This window comes from Echeneis naucrates, chromosome 9 (assembly GCF_900963305.1).
Source record: "Echeneis naucrates chromosome 9, fEcheNa1.1, whole genome shotgun sequence".
Lineage (NCBI taxonomy): Eukaryota > Metazoa > Chordata > Actinopteri > Carangiformes > Echeneidae > Echeneis > Echeneis naucrates.
This window is the reverse complement of record NC_042519.1, coordinates 11650061-11676938: the sequence shown is the minus strand read 5'-3', so window position 1 is coordinate 11676938 and position 26878 is coordinate 11650061. Positions and strand designations below refer to the sequence as shown.

Here is a 26878-nt window from a genome sequence, read left to right as displayed (position 1 = left end):
TTTATTGTTGTTGTTGCTGCTGCTTTCCCCTGCAGAGGGCATGTGTGAGTCGGCGCACTCAGACCGGCTGTATGTAAAGAGGCAGGGCAGGGGCAGGAGTCTCACAGGGCTGCTGGCTGCTCGCTGTGAAGGGCTCACTCTGCAGTGGTGCTGGAGGTAAACACTCCGTATGTGACCGTCAGGGGACTGACAGTTTCAGCACAGACTTGTATGTGAGGACTGACGCAGCCGTTCCGAAGGAGACATTATTTCCGCACGGCCACTCGCCGGAGGACGACAGGGTGGAAAAGATTACTGTGAGTTTCATGCGCCATGAGGAACACTGTAAGGGCTTCATTGGGACCTACAGCATCGACACGCACGCACACGCACACGCACACACACGTACGTGTGACATTTGGTTGACTTCTCAGGTCGTTGTCGACAGGTACACCATGCTTAAGGTGAAAGCAGTGATCCAGCTGTTCACTTACCTGGACAGATCAAACTCACCGGACCTCAGAACAGAGGCTGGATTGAAACAACCTCCTCATCAGATTGTGTTTGTGTATGACTTGTGTAAAGGGAATATGTGGGGGGGGGGTCGTAATTATGTTGGAAGTGATGGTAAGTTTGTGTGGGGGGTGTTCAGGGTTTTGGCTCATTTGAAATTTAAGCTTAAACCCTTGTTGCTGCTACAGTTCAGTTAAAGACTGATCTACAGCCAGTTATTGGACAATCACTAGTGTTTGTTGTTTTTGTTTACATGACTGTAACATTTCGTGCGAAACTGGAAGTCTGACTAGTTTGATGGGAAGTGAGGGAAGCACGTTGAAGGTTGTGTAATACAATATAAGGCAGAGTCATTTACAGAGATGTGTACTTGGACTGAAACTCTTGGTGTGGATGAGCGGAGACGCCTCTGTTTCACCTTTTGTAAGCCTAAAAATTGGAACAGCTGTGAAGTCTCTCGGACTCACTGTGCTGTAAACCAGGTGAAATTTCAGTATTGTGATGATTGTTATGATTTCAGGTAACAGTGTGGATGATGACTAATATTTTTTGTTTGTTTGTTTTTTTCCAATTGATATTTGTCTTTTTTTTTTTTTTAAACAATGCTTTCTCATTCTCTTTTACATGTTTGAAATGTAAAAATAATAATAATAATTAGAAAAAGGTGCATCATTAGAAGCTCCTCTGGCCAGCCTCTCATTTACTGGGTGGGCATCTGTCACATTAACATCGCTCTTTACAGTGAGCTGCTACATTTCTCCACCTGCCACTTGGCACTCGGGCTCTTTATGACTCTTCCAGCCTGACCCATCACGCCACCACAAGATCCAGTGGACTGTGACTGTGAAATCACTTGATAGGTGCAATGTGAGAAATGTATTATTGTTCAGGGGCAGGTGAGGCGGTAACATTGTGTTTGTATGACATTATATCATTGACAAAACACATATTTGAGTAGCCAAATTTCTGATTGTGTTTCTGACAGAGTACAGTATTGCTGCCTTGATGTTATGACGAAAGAATTTCGGTACATTATGTTTTTTGTTTTGTTTTTTTTTTCCTTCTTCTTCTGGCTGAAGTATGGAAGTCAGCGCAGCGACATTGTGGTCAGTGGTGTTTCTACACAATAAGAAGGTCTCAGGTTTGGTTCTCGGCCTGGGGCCTTTCTGTGCTTGCATGTTCTCCCTGTGCCTGCGTGGGTTTCCTCCCACCGCCCAAAGAAATCATGTTTGGGCTAACTGGTGACTCTTAACTGTATGTCTGAGTGTGTATGTGAGTGATTGTTAGTCTCTGTCAATCTCTGTATGTTGGCCCTGTGATGGACTGGCGACCTGTCCAATGTGAGCTGGGATTGCCTCCAGCATCCCCCGCTGTAAGTGTGATGAAGTGAGATGAAGTATGAGGTGCTCTGTCCTGGGTCTGATCCTGCCTTCCAATAATCCTATGTATCTGCATGCTAAAGCAGCTGATGGAGATACAATACATTTTTGAATATCTTTGGACTGTTCCTTGGAAAATGAGTTTCATAGACTGTCAGTAATCTGAATCTAAATGTCTTTGCACTTGTGGTAAGAGAATAATCATGCAAATCTGCTTGGCTTCCAGTCAGAATTTAGGACAATGGCAAAATTGTCCCACATGAATATGAGCCTGTGGTTTCCTTTATGATCTTCCTGATTTGACTGGGAGGCAGTGGAATTGGTCCAGCCTGGGCCGCATTGGTCAGTTTTGGCGCAGAGGATGTTTGAAAGGGAAATGGTCCATGCAAATCCCTGTGCTCTCTCTTTGAGAATAACACCTGAGCTCTTATGGCTCACTGTGCACTTCCCTTCAACCAATATGTTGGTTTTTAGAGTGAGCAGCATCTGATAATTATGTAATATTTTCCATCTGAGTAGCAGCACAAGTGCCACAGCACAGCTGAGCCAAAACCTGGTCAAGACACATCACATCAATTTTATTTTGTGACTCTCTGCGCTTTTCTTCTGTTGGGCTTTTAATGTGGTGGATTCATCTTGATTCTTAGTTCAGTAATGAGATTGTGACAGTGACATTCATTGTAATCAGTTACACTGGCAAAAGGCCATGTTTTGAAACTAACATCTGTTTTTTTTGTTTTTTTTAAATTCTCCTTTGAAGAGGTAGCACGAAAATGAACAACTTTACGTTTTTTTTTAAGTCATGTCTTGTGATTTTGGGTCAAAGAGCACTCTGTGTGCTGTTCTCATACTGTGCCATGGGATCCCAGTAGTGATAGGACCAAAATAACAGGCATACGAGGCTTATTAAGACAGTTACGTAAATCAGTGCCCTGAACAGTAGTTCCCAGCTCACTTTGTCTCATTCCTGATAATGGTCTGACTGACCAATGTGCTTCAGGTCCACACGCAGGGGAGGGTCACCCTGCTGAGTCCAGTTACATGTAAGATAACAATCTGATAGAAGAAAAAAAGGCCCCAGTGTTCTGATTATGAAATCTTGCACCTCACTGTCTGTTTAGTGTGACCGTTCTTCCCACGACACATACTCTGGGCCGAAGTGCTCATGTACGTCCCAACCAAAGTGGAAGCTCAATGGTATTGTTTGTATTGTTGCCAGAAGTGCGCATTTTGGGTTATTAAGCACCATTTCAACATTATCTTGTAAGAGAATATAAAAGCAAACATATTTTTGGTAAGTATATGGATTGGATGGAAGGACTTTGAGGCTTGTTAGATTTTAATAGATTAATCTTGTACTGTATTGGTTAATCAATTACTAACTATGGAATGTCATACCAGGGAAAGCCAAATGTATTCCATTCTCAACCATGGCATTACAAAGTCCACAATTTAGATTTTGAATTTCAAATGTAACCCCTCAGTTGTAATTGTAGTGATTAGAGATTTATGATCAAATAGAACATGAGACCTTTTTAAATTCTTTGGTATTTCTGGAATTAACCTTTCTTGTTACATAGACACCGACACTGATAAATACAGGATAAGATAATCTTAGCCATGTAAATCTATAAAGGCATTGATTAGCATGTTTGGTAAGTTTTACTAGATGCACTAAATATTTCATTACCCATTAAAACTGGAGTTAATGGCCAGTTAACCACTGTATCATTTGCAGTACTGGGCTTTTTCGATGGTCGTTGTATGAATGACCCACATCGTCTTTCTGATGAGGTTCAGCTTCCACATCTCCGGTCATATGTGTAGCACCTCTACTTAAGCATGGGGCTCTCTCTCTCTGTTATCTGTTTCATTGTGCTTGTTCGTCAGCCAGGCCGCGCTCATGTCAGCACATACCGCGTACAGTGCTGCTGATAGCCACCACAAATCAGTCAGGCCTTTACAATTAACTCTGTTTTATTATTTGCACTGAGATCAATGTTCACCCTGATTTAAAAGCTAGCTTCCCACAGCGCGTAAATGACAATCATCACTCTAATATTGAGTCACAGCCTGTTACCTTGTGTCTATGTGATTTGTTTCTACATTTTAAAGTGTGGGTACCGTTACGTGGATATCTTCATGCTTATCTAAAAATATTGGTGAAGTCTGCATTGGCTTTCTCAGCATGAAAAGGCATGGAAAGGACTTTCAGAAATGGCGTGACAATAGATGATGAGATATTCGTTCCCTGAGGATTATAGTGCTAATGTATGACGTGTTCGGGCTTTACTGGCAGGCCACAGTGTCAAGAAAGTACATGTTTTCATGGCAATGATCCACTAGTGTTTCCTGGTTTCATGCTCCCAAGTGAGAAAAAGTCAAATGAATAATTAAAGGGGTAGTCCACCAAATTCGCATCTGAACTTAGTTCTGCCATTTAGTCATGGGCACACGAACTGAAAGCTGCTGTATTAAGACACATGGCTCCTGACCAGTTTTGGGGCAGCACGAGTCTGGGATTTAAAAAAAAAGAAAAAAAGGAGGCTCTAGTGCTTTTCTGCTGTGTTACAAATTTGTAGCAGTAACAATATAACTGAGAATATACTTTCTCGCTGGGTACAGTGGGACTGTTTTTAGGAGTATTATTACAGCAAGACTTCGTCTAGAGAATACAAAGTCAGACTATCTGAGTGATGATGATGTTGATGTTCCACTTTCACTGCACTTCATGTAATTTGACACACATTCAACAAAGTGGTTTGTCTTGCAATGACAAATTCCTGATTGCATGTTTCTAAAGAGCTATGATGTTAATGCTACAAAGATTGTCTACAAATGGCAGCATCACGGTTTACTTAAAATGGCCGCAATTTACTTTGCAGTGTCTGAATCTGATTGTAGAATTTCCCCAGTGTTATCACTTTGATCTTAATGACCTCCAAAGGGTAGTTCATGCCTCCTTGGCCCTGCAGCACGTCAGCAATAGCGTTTGAGAGGGTGAAAAAACATCTCCCAAAGGAGGCCTGTAGCTTTGATTGGCTGGTAGTTGCTGTCCTCTGTGTAGCGATCGGTTGGCTGCTGGCTGCTGGCAGAGCGACAGGTTGGCAGCCTCGCAGGAATTCAGATTATTTGGAGGTTGTGATGTTTGTTGTTGCTTGTTGTTGTTTTGGCCCTGCTAACCATCTCCTTCCCCTCCCACCATATCCCACTCCCACTTTCCTGCCTACCTGGGGCACCCTCGGGTCCGAGCAGGAAGGAGAGTTGACAAAATTAAACTGTATGATTGCAAGACACGGAGGAGTGAGTGAAGACAACTAAGTGGGTGAAAATAGTTCAAGAATGCGGAAAGTTGGCAACATGAAACCTGCTTGTAACCTCATATCAATAAAGGCTGGGAACTACACTGGCTAACCCCTCTGCTGGGCACTTATGAGAATAATTAACAGTCAGCTGTGTCCACAGAGAAATGCATAGGCAATAAACCTGGCTGTCACCCTTCTGCCTTAAAGAAGAGTGAGGGGACCTTTGGACTCCAGGGCAGGGCGGAGCCAAGCTGAGCTCTGCTTCATCAGTATGGACAAGTCCATCTCATCATCTTTGTGTCATCACATCATGAGAACTGTGAGTGTCCTCCTCTTCCTCACTGCTTCTCATGCAAGCGGGAACTAGAGTGAGATGCTCTCTGAATTACAAACGCACAGGCCGAGTCCCCTCCTCAGGCTTCTTGTATTCTTGTCATATTCTGAAATTAAATATATGCATTCTCCTTCTGTGGAGCTTCTCAATATGTACTGCCACTGATTCCTTCCTTTTCTGTCCTGCAGGGGAAAAAACTTTCACTGCGTTCAATGAAGCTTGACATCTGGTACTGTTGAACAATATTGTGGCGGAAATCTATTTGTTCTCAGTGCAACCAATCTATCATGATCATCTGTCATGTCTGAAGATATTTAGACTTGTTTTCTCATATATTCTCCACGCGCACACATCTCTCTGCTATCTCTGCAGTGCTGCATTGTGTATGAACGGTGTGGACAAACAATGTTCCGAAGCTGCAGCACAGCTTGTCCCTCAGTGGGAGGATGAAAACAAACATCTCCAGAGGATACGGGGAAATATGGAACAGAGCGCACCAAGAACAATCCAAGATAATTCCATGCTGATGTCTCACAGCTTTACCTGGGGAGGGTTTGTGCGTGTCATGAGATTTGTGGCTGGGGCACAACCTGTATATATGAGTGTATGAGTACATTTTGAAAGCTGCATGTGCATTGTTTTGTGTTTGCTCTGTGTGCGCTTTTTCTGAGGCGGTTTCTTTTAAATGAGTGGAACCAAAGCTGAGCATCTGAATTTTTAGCTCAGCCTGTGTTTTTGAAATTGATGAGCAGATATACAGAGACAGTGTTATCCCATCTCTCTCTGTCTGCCCTCCACCGAACAGTGTCTACTCCCCTCCCTGCCTCACTATTTTTCTGCCAATAAAACCTATTCTTGAAATACCAACAGAACCCAGGCACTGGAGCTGAAGGTTTTTAAGGTAGTGTGCGTCTTATTGTGTATGCTGATCATTTCTGCTCATTGTGACAGGGAGCTCTGATTTCCCAGCTGCATGATTCACATTATACAGCAATGGGCTTTGATACTAATGAGGTTTTTATTATTTTGAGGGTGTACATATTTGTATCAGTGTAGTTTATCAGACTGCATATGGTCCTGTTGTGCACTATTGTCGAGGTAGAAAAAGGGTTTGATTAAATAGCAATAACAACACTGCGAGCAAACATGTTTTATGAGTTCATTTTTGCTTGGGCTGAGTTTGCCTGCGCCATAGCCATGGATCAGAGCAGTTGAGCTGATGAAGCTGATCCACTAAGGAGCCGAGTTAAGTTGACTCCCCATGCATCTTCTTGATTATGTTCACCCAAATCCAGATATCTGTGCTTATCCAACAGTCTGTGCTTGTGAAGGTCATAAAAAACCAGCAGTCCAGTCTCCAGTGCTCTGCATTGATTCCCCATTACCTCTCCAATCTGCTGCAGTAATCCAATAGTATCTGAGGACTGAAGCAAGTGGGAGCCTGTATGTAGTATCCATGTCCTGGTGATAGAAACTGCACGGGTCACCTTGACTGAGCACCTCTCAGCCTTGATGTCTGCATATGAACATCTGAAAAAGCTCCTTAGTGAGAATTGCTGTTTGCTGTCTTAAAGAACTAGAGTAGTACAACATAGATAGAGATAAGTGATTTTTACATTTTGCAAGACGAGCCATATGACTGGTAGTGTTGATTGATTCCTCCCTTCATTATATTGAGGACTCCTACGTAGTCAGTGAGATAATGTCGCCACTTCTAAGAGTTCCAGACAGTTCAGATGTATTTGAATTTGCATTTCTATCATAACAGACGGCCCATGTCTGAACCCAGCAACACATTTTCACTGCCAGGACTGCTTGGCTAAAGAGAGGCTATTTGACTTCCACGGGGGCTGATGGATACCCTTGGCAATATCTCTGAAAATGTGGAGCAGATATGGTATGAGCCAGTGTTTGATCTAGGCTCAAGTATGTTTGTTTGAAGGGTGGTAGAGCTTCTGACAAGGGTGTGCTGACGAGTTGGAAGAAAATTGTTCAGCAAGACAGCAAAGCTAAGTTAAGTTTATTTACATAGTATCCTACCTTAGGATACTAAGTCTACATACAGGAGTCTAATAGCGATTCCTAAGCAGAAAGATTAGGTGAATGCAAAGTACTCTGTTGACCAAAACTGGTTGCTGACCCTGTCAATTTTGTCTTGTTGGGCAGCTGCTGCGTCTGTCTGAGCTAAATGTTTTCACTCACATTAGACATTCAAGTACAGAGTGTCCTTTTTATTGATCAGTTGTATCACTTTACACATTTGGTTGTTATCCAGACCACAAAGTATCCACTATCCATTTTGTATTTATATCACACAAGGTATTGTTTTACATACAGTGTGTAGTAAGACAATATACAGTACATGTGGTCCTGTATGTCCAAGGTATTTGAAATTGGACTGTGTGACAGTGGTAAGACTTGGACGGATAGCCATTCATCATTTTTATCTGTGTCTGTCTGTCTGCCTTTCTTTATTGAGGTGAACAATAATAGACGTGCTGTTGTTCACTGCAGCTGCCGGCCTTTCCTGGACTGTTCTGGAAAAGCACCGGCTGGGTTGTGGGGTCAGGTGAGAGAGAAAGGGGGAGGGAAGGGGGAAGAGGGAGAGAGAGAGAGATCCAAACAATCCCATTTAGCACGTTGACAGCCAGGGCATGGCTGAGCCAGACCGGCCAGCTTGAGGGCTTGTTAACATTCCTCAGTTTCAGAGACACCACACATGGCTCAGGTGGATCAAAACATCATTATTCAGGTTCAGATTCGGATTCACTGCTAACAACACATAACTGATGATCAGAATTTTTGTGTGAATGTGAACAGCGTTCCTGGAACTCCTGTTTATACAAACATACACAGCAAACACGAAGACCTGTGTGTGACCAAATGACGAAGGATGAGACACCACGATACAGAAAGATGTAGTTGGGAGATGTGCTCTGAGCCACAATGAGTTGAGTCTTGTTGTCTTTGTGCCAGATAGCAACAGAAGGGCAGGTGCACAGATAGAGGCCCAGTCTGAAGGGCTCATTGTTTGCTACATACTTCTAATATCTGTGGCTGTGAACATTATTCATCTGAAGATACAGCTTTCCTTTTGGATACTATTTTTAAACAAGTTCCACATATCTAGTGATTTTATTGATAAAAATGGTACCATAGTTTTGTTTTGTTCGTTTTTTTCAACAGCTGATGATAACAGTGTTCTATTGATGAGAGGTTGCCGTCTCAGTACAATAGAGTCTGATATGACTGAGATATACAGTAATTGCTGGTCAGAGAGCAGGTGAGAGGAGGACGTTAGGCTGGAAGCAGCGATGACGCAAGACGGTGTTGTGCAGCACCGAGACCTGCAGGTGCATTTATATGCAGGTGGCAGAGTGACTGCAGGCCGGAGCTTATCACACAAAGTCCCAGTTTTGCCAGTGTTTCTATATTGGACTTTCCCTCCTAACTTCCCTGTCAGCGTCCCCATTTTTCCTGAGGCATAGTTATGCCACAGTTATTGATTTATTGATGTCACTCTGCCTTATTTTTACAAAAAGATGAGGGAGGAACTCTGCTAAAAACAACCAGAGAGGGGGAGAGCTTACCGTAAAATTCATATGGGGAAATGAGACAGACTGTTTTTGTTGCTCAGTAATGACTTAGTTGTGCTATAAGCTGCACAGTGCCAGGTTTTCACCTCTGTGGTACACATTGCTCTTTTATGAGGGGCCATTTATCCCACACACTCATAAGCCCCGAGTTATGGAAGGAAAAATGGCGAAAGAAAATCCATTTGCCTGCTCACTATCTACATTTGTGAGAACTGAAATAACAGGCAGGTTAGTCTTGTTTTTCATAGACAAGTCTGTAATAGGAAGTAGTTGGATTGTTATTACCTGTACACATATGCATTTACACATCATACGTGAGTCATATGTGACTGTCAAAGTAAAGCTGCGAGAGAAAGGTGCCTCCCCTAAGAGGAGTGGAATGTGCCAGCATTACGATGAACGACGCACAAGTGTAGCACAGTTAATTAAGGACTCTCAGCGGATGGATATGTTCACATTCTCCTCAGCTTGTAATATCTCAACTTTGAAGCAGCAAGACTTGGAGAATTGTTTTTTTGTCTAAGCGTTTTATTATTGTGTGACACATACTTTCTGCATCTGTTCTTTTACATAGGATCCTGTGACAGGCCCAAAACGCTGAATGACTCAACCTGACAGTCGCGGAATGTCGCCCTGATTGCTGTTTGTCTGACAGAGCTTTCCTTTAAGCAAGGCACGTTTATGGTCTGAACTCTTCAGCAAATGGGATTTTATTGTATGCTATGAAACAAGTAACAAGATTCTGTAAGCTCTCTTACAGTCAGTTTGTTTGCGTGTGTTTCAGATGTCAACCACAACAGAAAATGGGATGGGTCGGCCTTGGAACATGAGCAGAGAGAAAACATATAAGAAGGTAAAAACTCACACTGCTCATCCAAAATCCAAGTGGGTGTTTGTTGTTATTTTAGTCATTACAACAAAGGTGGCCCCATTAACATCTATTCTGAAATGCTAACTAATCCAAAAGGCCTTTCCTTGTGAGTCACAAGTTTTTATATATGTCCTTCTAAAGCACAAAAAACAAGCAAACAAAAAAAAAAATAAATAAATAAATAAAACTTTCACCACTGATGGCAGCATTACGAGGCTCCACAGTAGCTGCCGCCGTTCATGATGGCTAAAAACTGGTCAAAGGTCTTTTTGCGGTGGCGGTAAGGTATGAGCTGTTTCTTTGTGCTGTTGGACATGTTTGTGTGAAAATGACGGCTGAAAATTGTACAATGTAGTAAACGCTCCGTGTTAATACTATAGTGAAGCTAAAGAGTGGAAGAAATAGGGAAAGCAGTGACCAGGAGCTGCAAGAGCCAGACCAATGTGACGTTTTCTCCTCCATCTTCCCATCTAGACCACATCATCAGCCTTGAAGGGGTCCATTCAGCTCGGTATCGGTTACACAGTGGGAAACCTCACCTCCAAGCCTGACAGAGACGTGCTTATGCAAGACTTCTATGTGGTGGAGAGTGTCTTTCTTCCCAGGTCGGTTCTGTGTAGTGACGATAGACACATGCTCAAGCGCTTCTGTACACAGCCAAATGCCTTCTGCTATGTATAGATCCTCCGAAGGTTCATTGTGTAAGATGTTTGTGTAGCGATGGTTCATACACTAACAGCTTGACTTTTACATAAACTTGAAGTTATTCATCTGCGTGTGAATCAGAGAGCTGCTTATGCGTAGGTAACAGGCTGCGCTTTGGCCACAGCAATTTCCCAATGCTGCAAAGTCAATGAATGGAAAGCAACATAAGGCTAACACTTTGTCTGTCTGCCTGTTCATTATGTGTCTGGGTCTTATATTAAAAACATTTCAATCTATTATTAATCACGCGCATTGGAAAGTGGCAAATTATCCAGTCCAAACAAATTACTGCTGCTACCGCAAACTGCCACCGTCATCATTTGTCAGTGAGGTGAATTTTGCTGGTCTAAATCACGATGCAGGGATAAAACTATTCTGGTGGATTATCCAGCCAAGAATTGAGAAATCAGCTTATTGTGTGCCTCTTACTGCCACAGTGCAAAACATATGTCAGTGTGTGGCTGCTCTGTCATCTCAGGGTGTCTTTGCAACTACATCACATTTTATATAATGAAGAACAGACCAAGAAGTTCCTTGAAAGTGTGACTCATGTATTCACACATTCATTACAGTGCACAGTCATATATGACTATATGACTGTGCACTGTGATGGGTTTTCCGATTCAGGTCATTAAGAGTCCTACCAGGAAATACTTTACGGTTTGCCTTTGAGATGCAGCATCAGGATATGTAAACTCAATGTGGTTTATTCAAACCAGCCTCGGCGCTCCTCAGCAACAGCCAAACATTACTCTTGGTTTTAGTGTCATGATGACGTTTAAAAAAACCTGCTGTAGCTTGTTTATACTGTCACGCACAAAGCTTAAGATGGTACATGAGCCGGACTACAACTGATCTTAAGCCCTTTCACATAATGTAGAAATGAAATGGAAGTTAAAGTCCTTAGGCCCATCTTTTCACTGAAATGAAAAATAAAAAAATATGCAATTAATTCTACAAAAAAACAAAATACAATCAGCATGAGCGTAAGCAAATACGTTCACGTTTTATATCTGTATCTATGACAACCATGGCCCCTTTATGCTGATTTGTAATGGCACACAAATCCCTCTCTTTCTTTTAGCTGACAGAATATCCTCAGAGAGTGGCTGAGTGATGGAGATGGCTCTCAGATGCACTTATTGCCTTCCTCTGTCTCACCCCTCTTCCTCCGCTTCTAGCTCCTCTCTGGAGGTTTTTCCACTGTTATTTGTCCTGTCAGTCTACTTTTGGATGGCTGGCGATGTCGCAGATCACTGTGACTCCCACATACACACATACACTTTTTTGTTTTCTTTTTCACTTCATATATCTTGATGGCAACCATCTTGTTTTCACAGGCAGATGTGCACACAGATGGCTTGTTGATTAGATTGAAAGACACTTTTCCAGGTGCCTTTGTATATGAAATGGTTTCCATTTGAGTTGCACATTACCTTTTTGGACTGTGTCGCTGTTGCCCCAGTAAGATTTCATTGTAGAGTAATCACAGGTATCGTGTTACACATCAGGGCCAGACAGTCTAACTACAGCACCGAAACAAAACAACAACAAAATAACCTCTTTACCCAGAAAACCATCCAAGTCCTCAAACTATTAACCAGATTTGAAGGTGCCCTGGAAAACAAAAACTGTTATTAACCTACTTCTTATAGATTGAGGGTGAGCGCGAGTTCATTCAATGGAAGACTGAATTGCTGATTCACTCTAACCTAGTTAGACATGCTTACTCCGGTGTCACGGTGTTCTCCAGGGACTCAGGTTAGGCTACTTGTAAAACAGGATCAGTCTTTGTCACAGCCCATTAACTTGTCATTATCCAATCAAACAAAAGAAAAAATTTTGGGTTATTTTGTGTTTTGCTTAGTTTTTTTTTTTTTTTTTTTAATCATTTTGTTCTTCTGTTTCTCCCCTTCAGACTAAAGGCTCGTGTGTTGTTGGGTATTGTTAAGCCCCAGTAACTGGAGCCATCCTCAGTGTCTAACAAACTCACTATCTAGGCCAGTTTTCACAACGAAACCAGTGAACCTGAGGTTCCCATGTGTTTACTGAGGCTGTAGGGTGGAGCACATTACAGGTTCCTCTGATCCTCTTGCCAGAAGCCAATAGCCCACATGCTCGGGCACTGAGGTTCAGTGTTCAGTTGTGTTCAGGTTCACTTTCCCCCTGCTGCAGCTGCTGGTTTGTGAAAATGAAACTGATTTGTTTTACTGATGTAATTTTTGGTATGCTCTTTATTTTAATTGGATTACTGTATCTAATGTACTTATGTGTTCTTTTTGCCTCCCGGTTATTCATCACACAAACCAGTGAGGGTAGCAACTTGACCCCAGCACATCACTATCCTGACTTCCGCTTCAAGACCTATGCCCCACTGGCCTTCCGCTACTTCAGGGACCTGTTCGGCATCAAGCCAGATGACTACCTGGTAAGACAAGCAAGCTTCAGTGGTACTAGGTGGTAATTTACTGATTCATATGTATATGATTACAAGCAAGAAGGTTCAGGGTTGGATTCCTAGCCCTCACGCCTATCTGTGTGGAGTGTGGCGTTCTTGCCTGAGTTTGCCTGAATGGTTCTTTGCCTCTGTAAGTCAGCCCTATGATGAAGTGGCGACCTGCCCAGGGTGAACCATGCACTCACCCAACATCTGCTGGAATAGACTCCAGCTCCCCGTGACCCTACTGAATACAGATAATGGATGGATTGGAAATTGGAGACTGTTATTACTTCCTATTAACTAACTGCTAATCTTCCACCTTTATGTATTTTTTAATCATGACAGAACCTGGTGTGAGTAGTAGGTGGGTCTGTGCAGCAGAAAGACAGGACGGGAGGACAAAGTCAAGGCACAACATTGGGGCGGTGGCGATATTGAAAGTAATAACTGAGTTAACGGAGCATGCCCTCATTAAACGGCTTTAACCAGCTCCTAGAGGTGAAAGGGTTAGGGTTAGGGAGGAGGTGGAGCAGAGGATTTTGTGATTTCCCAGCAGAAGCAAAGACACAAACACACACAGAGAAAAAGAAACAAAAACGAGAGTGTATTTTGTTAAAAGCTTTGTGACAGGAGCACTTTCATAAAATATGTTTTTTGTGTGTGTGTGTATATGTGTCTGCAAAAATATTCTTCTTATAGCACTGGCTGTCTGCAGTCATTCACAATGCATTTAAATTATAAAAAGCTTTTTTTTATGCTGCTACATACTATCCTGTTTGATTATTTAATTTGCTAATCACCAGACCATACCTTGTTCCCATATTAATTTCTGTAACGACCCGTGTGCTTCTTGCTTGGACCAGAAAAGAGATTTTCTATAATCTCATTTGGCCTTTATTTTGTTATGAAACCGTTTTTCTATTTTCCACTGCCCCCAAGCCTTAAAAAAACCCACCAGCTTCATGTTGGTTTTTGAATGCTAGTTTTGTTTCTGTTTGAGTAAAAGGCAAAGAGACGAGCGACAGAGCGTAAATGTCAATCGAAAGCATTAGAGGGATGATGACACATGGTACAGAAGCTTAGAGGATGAGCTCATGATTGATGTCCTTGAGGTGATGAGGAATTCACTCAGACAGAGAATGCACAGCAGAGTCTAATTAAAAGAGAAACAACATACACACACACACACACACACACTTGCAGATGTATTTCTGCTGGTAAGTCAGAGCAACTGCAGATGGTCATCAGAGGAAGAGTGTCTGGAGAATGAAAGTGGATGCCTCCAGTTCTCCTCTCATCTGAAAATTTGGTCTCAAAATGCACTGATTAACATCAAAACGCTGCAGTCTGCTGCTCACAAGGTCTCCCTCACACTTCAATCGCTCTGTCACGATGGAGGCACAAGCAGTAATTGCTCCTATTATGCTCAACTGCTGTGAAATGGAACTAGCACTTCTACATTTAATGTGTTTGTCTAACAATAAACCAAATGTTGATAGAGACCTGCCTCCATTTACGTGTTGGTAAAATGTGGCCAAACTATGTGGAAAACTTGGCACTCCTTCCAACTAAAGGAAATCTTAATATGACAGCGTGCAGTTATATTTTAAACAATGGCCTTATATACTTGTTGAACTTGAAGAATCAAGTTCAAAAAGAGCTGGTTTTGTTGTTGTTGTAAAGATTATTAAATTGGGCTGCAACATTCCCCAAGATGAATAGGAACATCAAATGCGAGCTTGTTTCCTTGTTGCCAAACATTAATGCTCAGCATCAACAGTCCTTTTCCTGCCGAACGGAAGCAAATCCCTCCAGCCAGGTTGCAAGGCTTTGTTGAAAGTTTGTAAAAATAGCTGTTGGCGGCAATATTTCTCTCACTGATTGGGCTACATGCATCTAGTAGCAAGTATTTATAACAGGTGGTCATTTATTTAGTACATATTAATTGTATGTAATTAAATGTATGAAGGGTGATTCGCTCTCTGTTGTGCATATAGAAGAAGCATTTGAATAGAAACCCGGATCTTTGTATCAGAGGACTTAGTGTAAATAGCTCAAAACCATTTTTTCTTGTTCCAGCCCTAAACAAAGAAACTATAGTGGAACATTACCACTTAATCATAGTTTTCATGTAAACTTTAAATAGTGTTTTCATTTTTTTATGTGTAGCAGTTTATACGTTAAGAACCGTTTCCAATTTATTGAATGTGACTTGTTAAAGTGGTTCGTTTCTGTTTTCTTCCTTCAGTACTCCATGGTAAATGAGCCTCTGATTGAGCTGGCCAACCCAGGGGCCAGTGGGTCCCTCTTCTACCTAACCAGCGATGACGAGTTCATTATTAAAACCGTCCAGCACAAAGAGGCCAAGTTTCTCCAGAGATTGCTACCTGGATACTACATGGTGAGACCCTGAATGCCACTTCCTCAGGACTCCACCAGTCAGAAAATTGATTGTTGGGTGTTAAATTTGAAGATGTTGAGGTGGGATTGATGAAATACAGTGAGCGCTCTCAATAGCTCCAACTATAAGGCACCATAACAGTAAAAAACGACCCAGTTTATGGGATGCTGCGCAGTTATATCCAGAAACACCTTTCATGATGATTGATTCAGTCTCTGTGATATAGACTGTAGATTTCTGAGGAGCAGTCTTGCTTGAGTGGATTACAAAAACTTTAACTTTCATAAAACTTGAATGAGAGTGTTCCATAAAGATTGCCAGCTGGAAACATGGTGGTTAATGGGGATTTAAGTGCTTTTGGAGCCATTCAAGTAGCTACAGTTTGTTTGTTTTGTTTTTAAATGAACACTGCTGTTTGGGGTAATTTGCATATGTGGCCATTCACAAATTGACACAAATTTCCTTGTGTCTGCCTTATTAATATATGAATTTGTGTGCCAATTATCCTGCTTGCTCTTTTTTCATTCACAGAACTTAAACCAGAACCCGCGCACACTTCTTCCTAAGTTTTACGGCCTGTACTGTATCCAGTCCGGAGGCATCAACATTCGACTGGTGGTGATGAACAATGTGCTTCCTCGTTCCGTTAAAATGCACTACAAATATGACCTGAAGGGATCCACCTACAAGAGACGAGCGTCCAGGAAAGAGAGGGAGAAAGCCTCTCCGACCTATAAAGACCTGGACTTTCAGGACATGCATGAGGAAGGGCTATACTTTGACGCAGAGACATACAACAACCTAACGAAGACCCTTCAGAGAGACTGTCGGGTAAGTGTGCATGTGCGTGTTGGTGTGTGCGGTTCTTTGTTGTCCCTGTTTGTTCATTTGACAGTCGTTGAAATTGCTGAATCATCCCACAGCAGGAAGATCACGCTCATTCCATGAAAGCAATCTTCCGAGTTATGCTGGAAACAAGGAAGTCTGGGCTATTTGTATTTATTAGACACCTTCCTGTAAAAATGCCATCAGTGTCAAGCCTTCATTCCTCGAGTAAAACATTTTTGACCTGAATGCTGGAAACCCTGCACGGACAGCAGGTCGTGTGTCAACTGACTGCAGGGAGCTGCTCTTGGGATGTCTTGGACTTGTAATTCTCATAATCAAGTACGGAAGCTTAAATACCAACTCATGCAACTGTACATTGCGTACTAGTCAAGGGCAAATATTTAATGACACAAAGTGTTTTGAAAAGAATAAAAAGTTTCCAACGTTCCGTGTTTGCCGACGGGACAGCAGCGCCTTTCCACTGTGTGTTCATTCAAATCTCTGAGTTTGCCCCCGGCCTTGTTCTTTCTTCTTTGTGCTGCTGTGTTTCATACATGACAGCTCTTTAAACACTGAATGTGACTAAGATGGGATCCTGGTAGTGTGCGGCACTCAGAGCTTGATCCCAAAATAGTTGTCAAATCTAAATGTACACATTCTTTCCTCTTATTATTCAGAGGCTGTGGGACGCTCTGCTGGGAACAGATCAGGACTCAAAATTAGTTGAAAATCCTTTTTACGTTTATGCTGAAGTGCATGCAGACCACATTTATAAAGAAGGACCATGCCTCGGGGCTTTAACGAGCAAAAGAAACAGAAGAGCTGAATTGCGGATTTCCTTGGATTGGCTGCTGGAGCCAATCCCAGCTCACACAGGGGCGAGGGCAGGAGTCCATCACATCTTATGTTGAAAAAACAGACATGTGGTTTAAAAACATGAACTAACACAGCTCTCTAAGTCGAGTATTAATTTTCAAATATACATTATTAAATTAAGGATCACTTTCAAATCAGGAAAACATTAGATCATTACATTAAAGTCATTTTGAAATTACAATAAGCTGGATCACCAGGAAACTGAATACGTGTTGCTGATGTGCAGCGACCCTTCACGTGGCTGAGGATACTGTGGCTTCCCGACACTGATTTGAGGTGCTTTGTTCAAACAGTGGGTGGTCAATAAAAGAAGCCCAAAGGCCTCAGTATTGTAATCCTGTTTGTTCTGCTTGGTATACGGTAGCTGCCCATGGACACTCATGTAGCACGCACACCCACAGACACCCACTAGATGGGCTATGCTCTGATATTCAACCTGGAATCAGACCTGGATTAACTGGATGGATCACCGTGTTCGATGAAGCTCACAGACCAGGAAAAAAGACTTCCTCCCCCCTGTTCCTGCCGGGCAGGGCCAACCCGCCCTGGCTACTAAGCTTGGCACCGTACAGCTAACAACATCATGACTTCCATTACACGAGCGTCTGCTTAAATGTCTTTGTTCTTAGCGTGTGGGAATAGAAGAGGCTTGACAGCTTTATTGCCAAATGGTGATTGATGGCGTGCGGGGCAGAGTTAGCAGTAATGAACAGTGTGATGCTGGGCTTATATTCTGCTTTCCCTTCTTCTTCTCTTCTCTTCACATAAAATGGCATGAGTATTATTTTGCTGTTGACTAACCTTCCTGGTTCTGCCGGTCTAATTTGTGGTTTGGTGACGTTCTTTTTGGAAAGTGTATCTTTAGGGTATCCTCCCAGGTGTGTAAACAACGAGCACAGACTCTTTGTTAGTTTAGTGCGAGATACCATAATTCAGACAGATTGTAAGTTACCTCCTCAAGCTACTGCTCTTCTCATCATCATTAACCAATGTGCTGACGGATTCCATGTTCTCTGTTTTCTTTTTAATGTTAAGCAGATTGCAGCCAGAATGAGATCCTCCTTTCTTGCTAAGTCAGTGCTTCCTTAATGTTTAACGTGGTAGCACACACACATTTAAAATTGGACCCATATGTGCCTTGGACATATACTGACCGCACGCCATGTGTATGTATAAAGTATGCGTTGCGGTGTGTGCTCCCACATATGTAAGTGACAGTTTCTCACTATGAGCAGCTGTTGGCGACTTTGTGCGTTGCAGTTTGTTATTGTCATGACTTCCTGTGTTCGCCTCCTGAGCGGGAGGCAAAGTGCCCTCTAAGCAGAATCTCTATCCATTTCCATGAGTAAGCAGCTAACCCTGTCACCCTAGGAGAGGCCTCCAACCAAAACACAGAGGAGGGGTCAGCAGAAGCTCAGCGACAGGGGCTGAGGGGCTTGGAGAGAGCGAAAAAAATGGAAGGGGATTGGTGTCTTGTGAAAGGACATGTGATACAGCCTCTGAAAATAACAAGATTCACTATTTTCCTAGAGCATGGTGTCCTCAGAATGTGTGAGGTCAGAGTTGAGCGGGACTGGAAGAGCCGAGCATTCAGATGTTTCTGCTGTGTGACAGACTGGAAGGGAAACACAGAGCTTGCTCTCCGTTTACAGTCTCCCATCTTCACTACTTTGCAGCTCCAGTGATACTCCCAAAATGCCAAAACAGCACAAGGCATTAATAATACATGTTGAACTCTACTGTACGGAGAGCGAGACAGTGAGGGTTTATTGTACAGTGAGGGGGATGTCGGTCTGGTGCTGGCTCTTTGCGACGCAAACAGCAGAGTGTGTCACAACAGTGACAGTGTGACAGCAGCGTTTGTCTGATGAACACAATGATCATTAAGATGCTGATGATGATGTAAAGCTGCTGAGACCGTTTTATTCTTTGCACGAGTTTGAAAGCAGAAATCTCATCATTTAGGGGGAGAATGCGTACCAAATGAAATTAAGACGTTTACTTTCAGATATGAAAGAGTGCAGAAATATAAGGACTCTCACAGTGAATGCCTGGGTGATTTGTGGGAGGACAAAAATGATTTTGCGTAGCAGCTAGTGTAGCCAATCATGAACAGCCATTTACTGTATAGTTCCCCTCTTCTCGGCCACATAAGCCCGTGACAACAAAGGCCTCTCTCACTGTCTGCTGAACAGGACCAAGGCTGTGACCTTGTGGTTGAAAATCAGCACGTCTTCAACAGGATCCTCAAACACAGTCGCACAACTCTGTTTTTACCTCAAAACACGGGGAGGACTGCAACTAATGATAATATTCAATAGAATTAAATACACTTTCTTATTAATTAATGCTTGGTGCACTAAGTACGGTCAGTACACAATGAAAATCATTAGCCACTTGTGACGTCTCCTCATGTTTTGTTTTGCCCGTTCAGTAGTTAAGCTAAAGATAAATAGTTTACTGTTAGGAAGGAGTTAAAGAACTGGCAATCATTTGCATTTTAGAAATGAAACATTCAACAATTTTTTTTGGTCTCAGAAATACTGTTGAATTACTTCATACATGTTTCCATTCATGATATCATGGCCTGATGGATGAAATTTTCTGTGTGTGCACCAACCATGAACTCCAGCTGCCTGCTTTTTTGCTGCGTTTTAAATTCTCCTGCTGGTTGGTCCTGGGTGTCCTGGGTCGTGTCGGGCGTGTTCGTCCTTTGGGCTCGAGTTGAAGCTGGTGCTGCGAGATGTTTATCATTAATTGAAGTCTGAACAAATAACAAATTTAACAGGCATTTGTCTTTAATTCAATTTGTGTTTTTTGAATTAAAGGTACTTTAGAAACATCCCCGTGATGGTAACTGTATTCGTGCCACACCAGCGAGCACTGTGGATGGGTGGGGGAATGCTACAGGGTGGAATATAAACTGAGAAACAAATCAGGGATTTACTGAAGATCAGAGGCTGCTGTGACAAAGCTGTCATCCTACAGGAGTGTTGGGATTAGACTCATTCTCATTCACTGTAAGAAAATGAGCTGTTTTTGAAATGAGAGCAGAGGGCAAGTTGCCCAAGGGACAGACCCAAACACGGCTGTTATACCTCCAAGGATTATAATATCACATTCATTGCGCCGACATTTAACTGTACCAACAGCAAGAAACTTTTCGCACAAACAGCCATTGCAATGCTGCTCTTTTCTTTCTGCTGTGGTGGTTTGATTGTTTGCTTGGGAGCGCTGAGGCCAGCACACACAGTAAAGGCCTTCTGTAGGCAGCCCGGTTCGAGTGGCTCTGTTCAAAATGGCTGTGGTTTGAATAGGCTGGGGGAGTGCGAGTGAAGGGATGCAAATCGTTGATATGGAACAGGCAACGCTCAGACAAAAGCTCCACTGTTTGTGTCAGTTGGTCATTAAATCTGTTTTGTGTTTGTGAGTTTGTATGCGCGCGTGTGTGTGTGTGTGTGTGTGTGTGACTGTAACTTTATACACCAGTGATGCTTCTTACTAACTGGAATGTCCCTTGGACCTCCCTCCAAAATAAATGATCTAGAGACAGATAAGACAAAGTTCTAAGTCAGATTCATAACATTTTGTCACAGACACAGGCCTCTCTGCGTCAATGCTCGGTTGATTTGATGAAATGTTTGGTCTCGTGCAGTATATGAATGTATTATTTACGATCTGGAATGGAAACTGTGTCTGATGATAAACGTGTTATTTCACCTGGTCATAAGACCCCGGTTCCTGGTTCTCCCTGGATCCAGCTCTTACGTCCCACCCTCTCCGCCTGTCTCACCACCACACAGCTTTCCTTTCTGGGAATCTGGGCGAAAGGCTCCTCAGTCGGGTCAAAGTGTAACACTTGGCTCACTGTGGAGGAACCGTGTTTATTTAGTTCAAACCTGGTTTAAACAGAGATTTCCTCTGGTCTTTGGTTCACTGAAACATTTTGGGTGATGGAAGTGTTTTGGGTGGGAGAAAAGTTTTTTCAAAACATTTCGCAGCATCATTATATTTACTGATGGGGGGTGGAGGTGAAGCATCCAGTCCAGGAAATGAATCTCCTCAGCTTTCAGCAGGTCATTGAGAATGGAAAATATTCTGTCACGGTCGTTAATAACCAACGGGCTTTTTAGGCGTTTCATGAAAAATCTGCTTCATCATAGGTCCTGGAGAGTTTTAAGATAATGGACTACAGTCTGCTGCTCGGTGTGCACGTCCTGGACCAGAGCCAGAGAGAGGGGGGGGAGTCGGGCCAGGCGGGGGGCGATGGCAAGAGACATGTGGGTCAGAGGGTGCTTTACTCCACCGCCATGGAGTCCATCCAGGGAGACGGCAGGGCAGCTGAAGCCCTCACCACGGATGACACGTGAGTCAGCTGAGCGTGGCGGAGAACACACACACACACACACACACATTATGCCCGCATATTTGGGCATACACACTCTGCCTTTGTTTCTTAATCTCCACCTTTTCTCTCACAGACAAAGTTATACAACTATGCTCATACCTCGCTCAGGAAAGTCAAACAGTGCTCACACAGGCCCACAGTCAGGCTCTCATATAACCATAGCTACACAAATACAAACACAGCTACTGTTCTGCATACTTACAGCAATACACACAAATGTAAATACTTTAAGAGCCTCTTTTACAAACACTCGTGAAAGTGTGGAGCTCTATTGCCTTTATTTGAACAGCGTTTCAAGCCCTACAGAAGAAGAACGGTTGCTAGACTCTGACTGGTGGTGTGTTTTATCTCTGTTTTAGGATGGGTGGCATCCCTGCCAAAACTCACAAAGAAGACAAGCTGCTCATCTTTCTGGGCATCATAGACATTCTACAGTCATACAGGTAACGATCTTTAGGAGATTAAATAAACCTGCTGTCAGACCTTCTGTCCAGTCACTACTAAAACTAAAGTTTTTTTTATTATCAGTGAATCTGTTGACTTTTGGTGCCATGAAATACATTTAGATCTGTGTGTGTGATCTACAGATACAGTTTGTCCGTCTCAGTTTCTCGAAGCTCACATATCTCACCGATAACCAATAAAGAAGAAAATGAAGAGGAATTATTCACAAATAGTTCAGACAGAGCGGCACCATTCTGTCACTGCTTGCCCTACGACAAGCTCTTAATGTTGAATTATCTCCCTGCACTGATGGAGAGAGCTAAAAGCTGTTACCAGCCACACTCCTAAAGAGACCAGAGACTTGTCAGTCCAGCGCTCTGTCTTCTTCATTTACGCATTGATTTTCTTTGTCCGGGGAAGAAGCAGAGAGTCAGAGTAGGCGAGCTGAAATCAGGTCACGGAGGAACGATGAATAGGTCCAATTTGTCAAAAGTGATCCCGCCTTATTTCTCATTCAAAATCAGTTGCCTTTCTGCTAAAAGTCTAATTTAATCAAATCAAACCAGATTTCATTTGAATGGCACCTTTTTATATAAAAATAAAGTCGTAGTACATAGACAACCCCATTCGTAAAAAACATAAATGAGAACATAAGAACAGAAACATCACAATGAATTTAACAAAGTAAGAACCTAAATGAAGCAGATGTTCGACCGATATCATTCATTTGTAATGAGTAAATACCCAATTTAGGATTAAAGTGGTCACACCCATCTAGACGATGATGAAAATGTTATATCAAGAGAGAAGGGGGAAGTGTTTCAGCTTCGATCTAGCATGAAGAGGAAGTTTCTTCTGAGCAAATATATATCTGTTACACAGTTTCTTCTTTTTCCCCCCAGGTTCATTAAAAAGTTGGAGCATTCATGGAAAGCCCTGGTGTACGATGGTGTAAGTGGATAGTTCAGCTCGAATCTGACGCTGCTGCTTTCATGAATGAGCCTCTTGTTCAGACTCATGCTCTTTCAGTCTACTTGCTATTAAAAGCATCTTTCTTTTTTTTGCCTGTCTCCAGGACTCCGTCTCGGTGCACCGGCCCGGCTTTTACGCCAGCCGCTTCCTCAAGTTCATGACCACATGTGTCTTCAGGAAGACTCAGCGTAAGTTTGCAGGCCCACATGCCCCCAAAAAACAGAGGCAAAGGGGGAGCAATGGGACGTGCAAAGCGGGAAATCTCGGCCCGAGTGGGAGAATGAGTTTGCGGTCAGTTTTTACTGTCTGTTACTGGCCACTTAAGTGTCAGTGCAACATCATCAGATCATATTCTGTGAACTCAAGGAAAGACTGCGATAGTGCTTCCTTGAATTGTTCGCCCTTCTACAGCCTGCTAGTATCTCCTGTAGAATTTGAGGCGAGTCATAGTGTGCAGATTTCCTTGCTTCGTTGCAGTTTTAGGATGAAATACTGCAGACTGATCATGTTTACCACAAAGCCTCTAAACCCTTTAACTCAGTGTGGCTGTAGGTAAAGTCAGAAAGCAGTTTTTGGGCTTAATAACAAATATTATGTAAGCACTCAGAATCCCCCCCCGGTGGAAGTGAGCATGACCAAGGCAATTATTTGTGGACTTAGTTGTGGTGATAGCCGTTGCCAAGTCCCATCAGAAGAGACGGCAGGAAGCGCTTTCATTGCACACCCTGCTTTGGAGGCAGAACGAGGACAGCCTGGGGGACGCCTGTGTAGATGTCGTTATGGATTTTAACAGTTAACAACTTTACCTCAGTCAGGATTTCTTTATCTCCTCCAGTTATCTTCACCTCTTACATCTTCTGCTTGTGTTTTCCTTTTTCCCTTTTTTCCTTTCTTTTCCTGACTCATGTGCTTCAATTTGCTCCGCAGCACTTCGATTCTCCCCTTCAAAGAGGACTCGCAATTCCATCCCGGCTCTGAAGTCGTCCTCTCAGGAGATCCTTTCATCGCAGGCAGACGAGAGGAAGGGGGAGGACAGGAGGGACAGACTGGGAGGGGCCCACAGCCTAGCCAGTCTGGATGGACAAGGTACACAAAGCATTTTCTACACAGAGAATCTCACTCCGACCGTGACAACTTGTCAACGAAGCAACTTTTTCTAATCATCTGTAAAACAGTGCATGCTGGATCTTTTGCAACAGTCAGAGGGGCCCATAGAAGCATCTAAATAATAAATGAGATTGTCTGAAACTCAAAACCTTAACTATTTGGGGGGTTTTTTTACCATAAAGGCAATTTGTATATTTACATTTCTCACCATCGCTAAAACTGCCACCTAATCTTTCATTTCAGTTTCACTCATTTTGCTGTTGATGTGGCGTTTTAAAGCTTTTTAGAAACACTTGAGGCATTGGCCCATTAAAAATGTTGTCCTCTCAGCACTGCTCTGGAGGAGAAACTGTCAGTGGTTGATACAGAGCTCGGCTTTAATGGACAAAAAAAAAAAAAAACCCCAAAAAAAAAAAATAAAACAGAAGGTGTCGTCATTAGGCACCAGTGTGTGTCCAAAGGGTGTGTGTAATGAAAGTGATGTGTGGTTTTAGGCATCTCGTCCTCAACTCCTCTCTCACTCCCTCTCATGATCACAGTCTGACCCCGGTACGAGAAGGTATATGACTGTAACGTCTGCGTCAGCAGGTTCGGCAGCAGCATCTGACCTTTGTGCCTGATAAGATGGAGTGTTAGGCAAGAGCTACAGGAAGACAGAAGGATGTGGGTGTGGAGCAGAAACAGGGTCATGTGTCCACTTTCTCCTTTCTGCTGGAGGAACTCTCTCTCACCAGCATGTGTGAAGTGTGAACATGATACAGGAAAAAATACGATATTTCAATTTGAGGGGAACAATTTCATCACCGAGCTTAAATCAACATCTCAAGCTCTGCTTTGTCTGTCATCAGGGTTGTTTAAGCTTTTTTAGGTCCACAATAAAGTACCGAAAATAACTGACATGGCATCTTTACATTTTGATCACTATGGCTATATAAAGCTTTATTGATCCTATTGATTTACTAATGGGGCACAAGCGTCGTGGCTTAGGGTTTCATTTTACTCATCATGGATAATAAATACAAGCTTGCAAGAATTTGGAAAGATGTTGGCATGAAGAGTCAGACGGAAAGATTTGATGTGCACGTATGTTTTCCTCCTCAGCTGTGTTCGGTTCGTACCTGCGTCCTGATCTGGTGCCTGCCAATCCATCCTTCTATGGCTCCTCCATGGGAACCATCTCCACCTCCTCCATCTTTGTCAACGTGGACAACCAAACAGAGGACAGGTACTGTCTCTACTTGTTTGGCATGAAAATCTGCCACTCCCAAGACACACGCGCTCGCGCACGCCCACGTTACTGTCACCTGTCTGCTAACGTCATGTAGTCTTTGAGTGGTGACGTGTCGTGGAACAGGTGACTCAGTTTGCTTGGCAACAGACTGCTTTTGAAACAACATGCGGACAATTCAGATGAAGGATTTGTGGTGTGACGGTGGAAACAGTTTGAAGGATTTCTCCAGAAGCAGGGGACACGAATCTCTTCAGATCTGACTTGTTTCATTAACCAGAGTCATGCATTCTGTTGGGACAGTGTTATAAATACCTGTGTGAAGCGCTGTCTCATACTTTATTGAAAAGTCTGATAATCTGGAAATCCCGTTTTTCATTAACAGATTTTATTACAGTCCGGATGTACTCTTCATCTGGTTGTTAGTAAGAGACAGTTTCCTCTTCTGTCTTATTGGAAGCCTCTAAAAGCTCATCGCCTGCCGCCTTAATGCTTTCTATCCTCCACCTGTCCTCCTGTCCAGCAGTATCAGGTTCAGCTTGCTCTCTGAGGCCCTATTGTGCGACTCGTCCAGTCCTGTCCCCTTCACCCGTCACCCGCTGCTGCCCTGACATTGTTCTGTCAACTGTTACCATGAATATTTAAGAGGGGCTATGACACGGCCTTATACCTGCAGAAATTCTGACGAGAAAGGACAAACGGTGCATCCACAATGTCCACTTTCTGTCGGACAGCCTGGCGGTCTAACATCTTGTGTGCTGACAAAGTGCAGGCGCTGCAACAAAACAGCGGGGCTTCTCTCTCCCTTTCAATTGACTTTGACCACAGAAAGAAGTCAGTCACAAGAGTCTAAGAGTAAGCACACATTCCTGAATTTATCAGGGAGTCACCTGATGCATTTAAATGGAAAACATTCTCCAGGTGCCCCCTGGTGGTTGAATCAGGGAGGATGAATAAAGTTGTCCATGTCTCCTGATCTGATGTGACTCTAAAAACCATATATTTACAAGAAATGAGCCTTTTTCATGTACACTCATATTTGCCCCCATATTTCTCATGAGTTTAGTTCTGTTCATTTGAAACCTTTCAAGGGGTACATATAAGACATCTTTATATGTTTACCACTTCACCTCTTTGAGTTCGGAGTTTCTGTAATAAAGGGTGTGACTTGTCTCTAGTTGATTTTCAGGGAACGTTTATGCAACATTTTTACTTTCACCAGAACAGTAAACTCAAAGGGGGCAGTTTATACGGAAGTTAAAAGGAAAACATGTGTTGCTGTTCCAGAGATGATGTTGCATCCAGTTCCACATTTACCCTCGAGGACAGCGCTATCTGCCTCACTTCTGAGCAGAGCACCATGGACGTGGACATAGACCGTGATGATGGCTCCGTTCTTGATGTCTATTTGGTGAGTGCTCTCTCTGTCTGCTATCTCAGGTCACTCTGTGCCGATGACCATTTAGTTCATATTAAGTCTGAACTAGATTAA

General features: G+C 42.9%; 1 protein-coding gene across 4 annotated transcripts in view; it reads left to right on the top strand.

The window, feature by feature from the left end:
- The window catches only part of pip5k1bb (phosphatidylinositol-4-phosphate 5-kinase, type I, beta b), a 29370-nt gene that overhangs the window by 292 nt on the left and 2200 nt on the right, over positions 1-26878 (top strand). The window contains exons 2-16 of one of the 4 annotated variants that reach the window (XM_029509746.1): positions 36-296; positions 5337-5495; positions 9681-9779; positions 9891-9959; positions 10452-10582; positions 12993-13110; positions 15371-15523; positions 16055-16354; positions 21391-21593; positions 21995-22078; positions 22982-23030; positions 23155-23239; positions 23979-24137; positions 25260-25383; positions 26674-26797. In XM_029509746.1, the coding sequence (XP_029365606.1) occupies positions 9891-9959; positions 10452-10582; positions 12993-13110; positions 15371-15523; positions 16055-16354; positions 21391-21593; positions 21995-22078; positions 22982-23030; positions 23155-23239; positions 23979-24137; positions 25260-25383; positions 26674-26797 (1599 nt within the window). In that variant the 5' untranslated portion in view covers positions 36-296; positions 5337-5495; positions 9681-9779. Of the gene's footprint in view, positions 1-35; positions 325-5336; positions 5496-9680; positions 9780-9890; positions 9960-10451; positions 10583-12992; positions 13111-15370; positions 15524-16054; positions 16355-21390; positions 21594-21994; positions 22079-22981; positions 23031-23154; positions 23240-23978; positions 24138-25259; positions 25384-26673; positions 26798-26878 lie in introns of all 4 variants that reach the window. The other 3 variants (XM_029509744.1, XM_029509745.1, XM_029509747.1) reach the window with 3 other exon arrangements.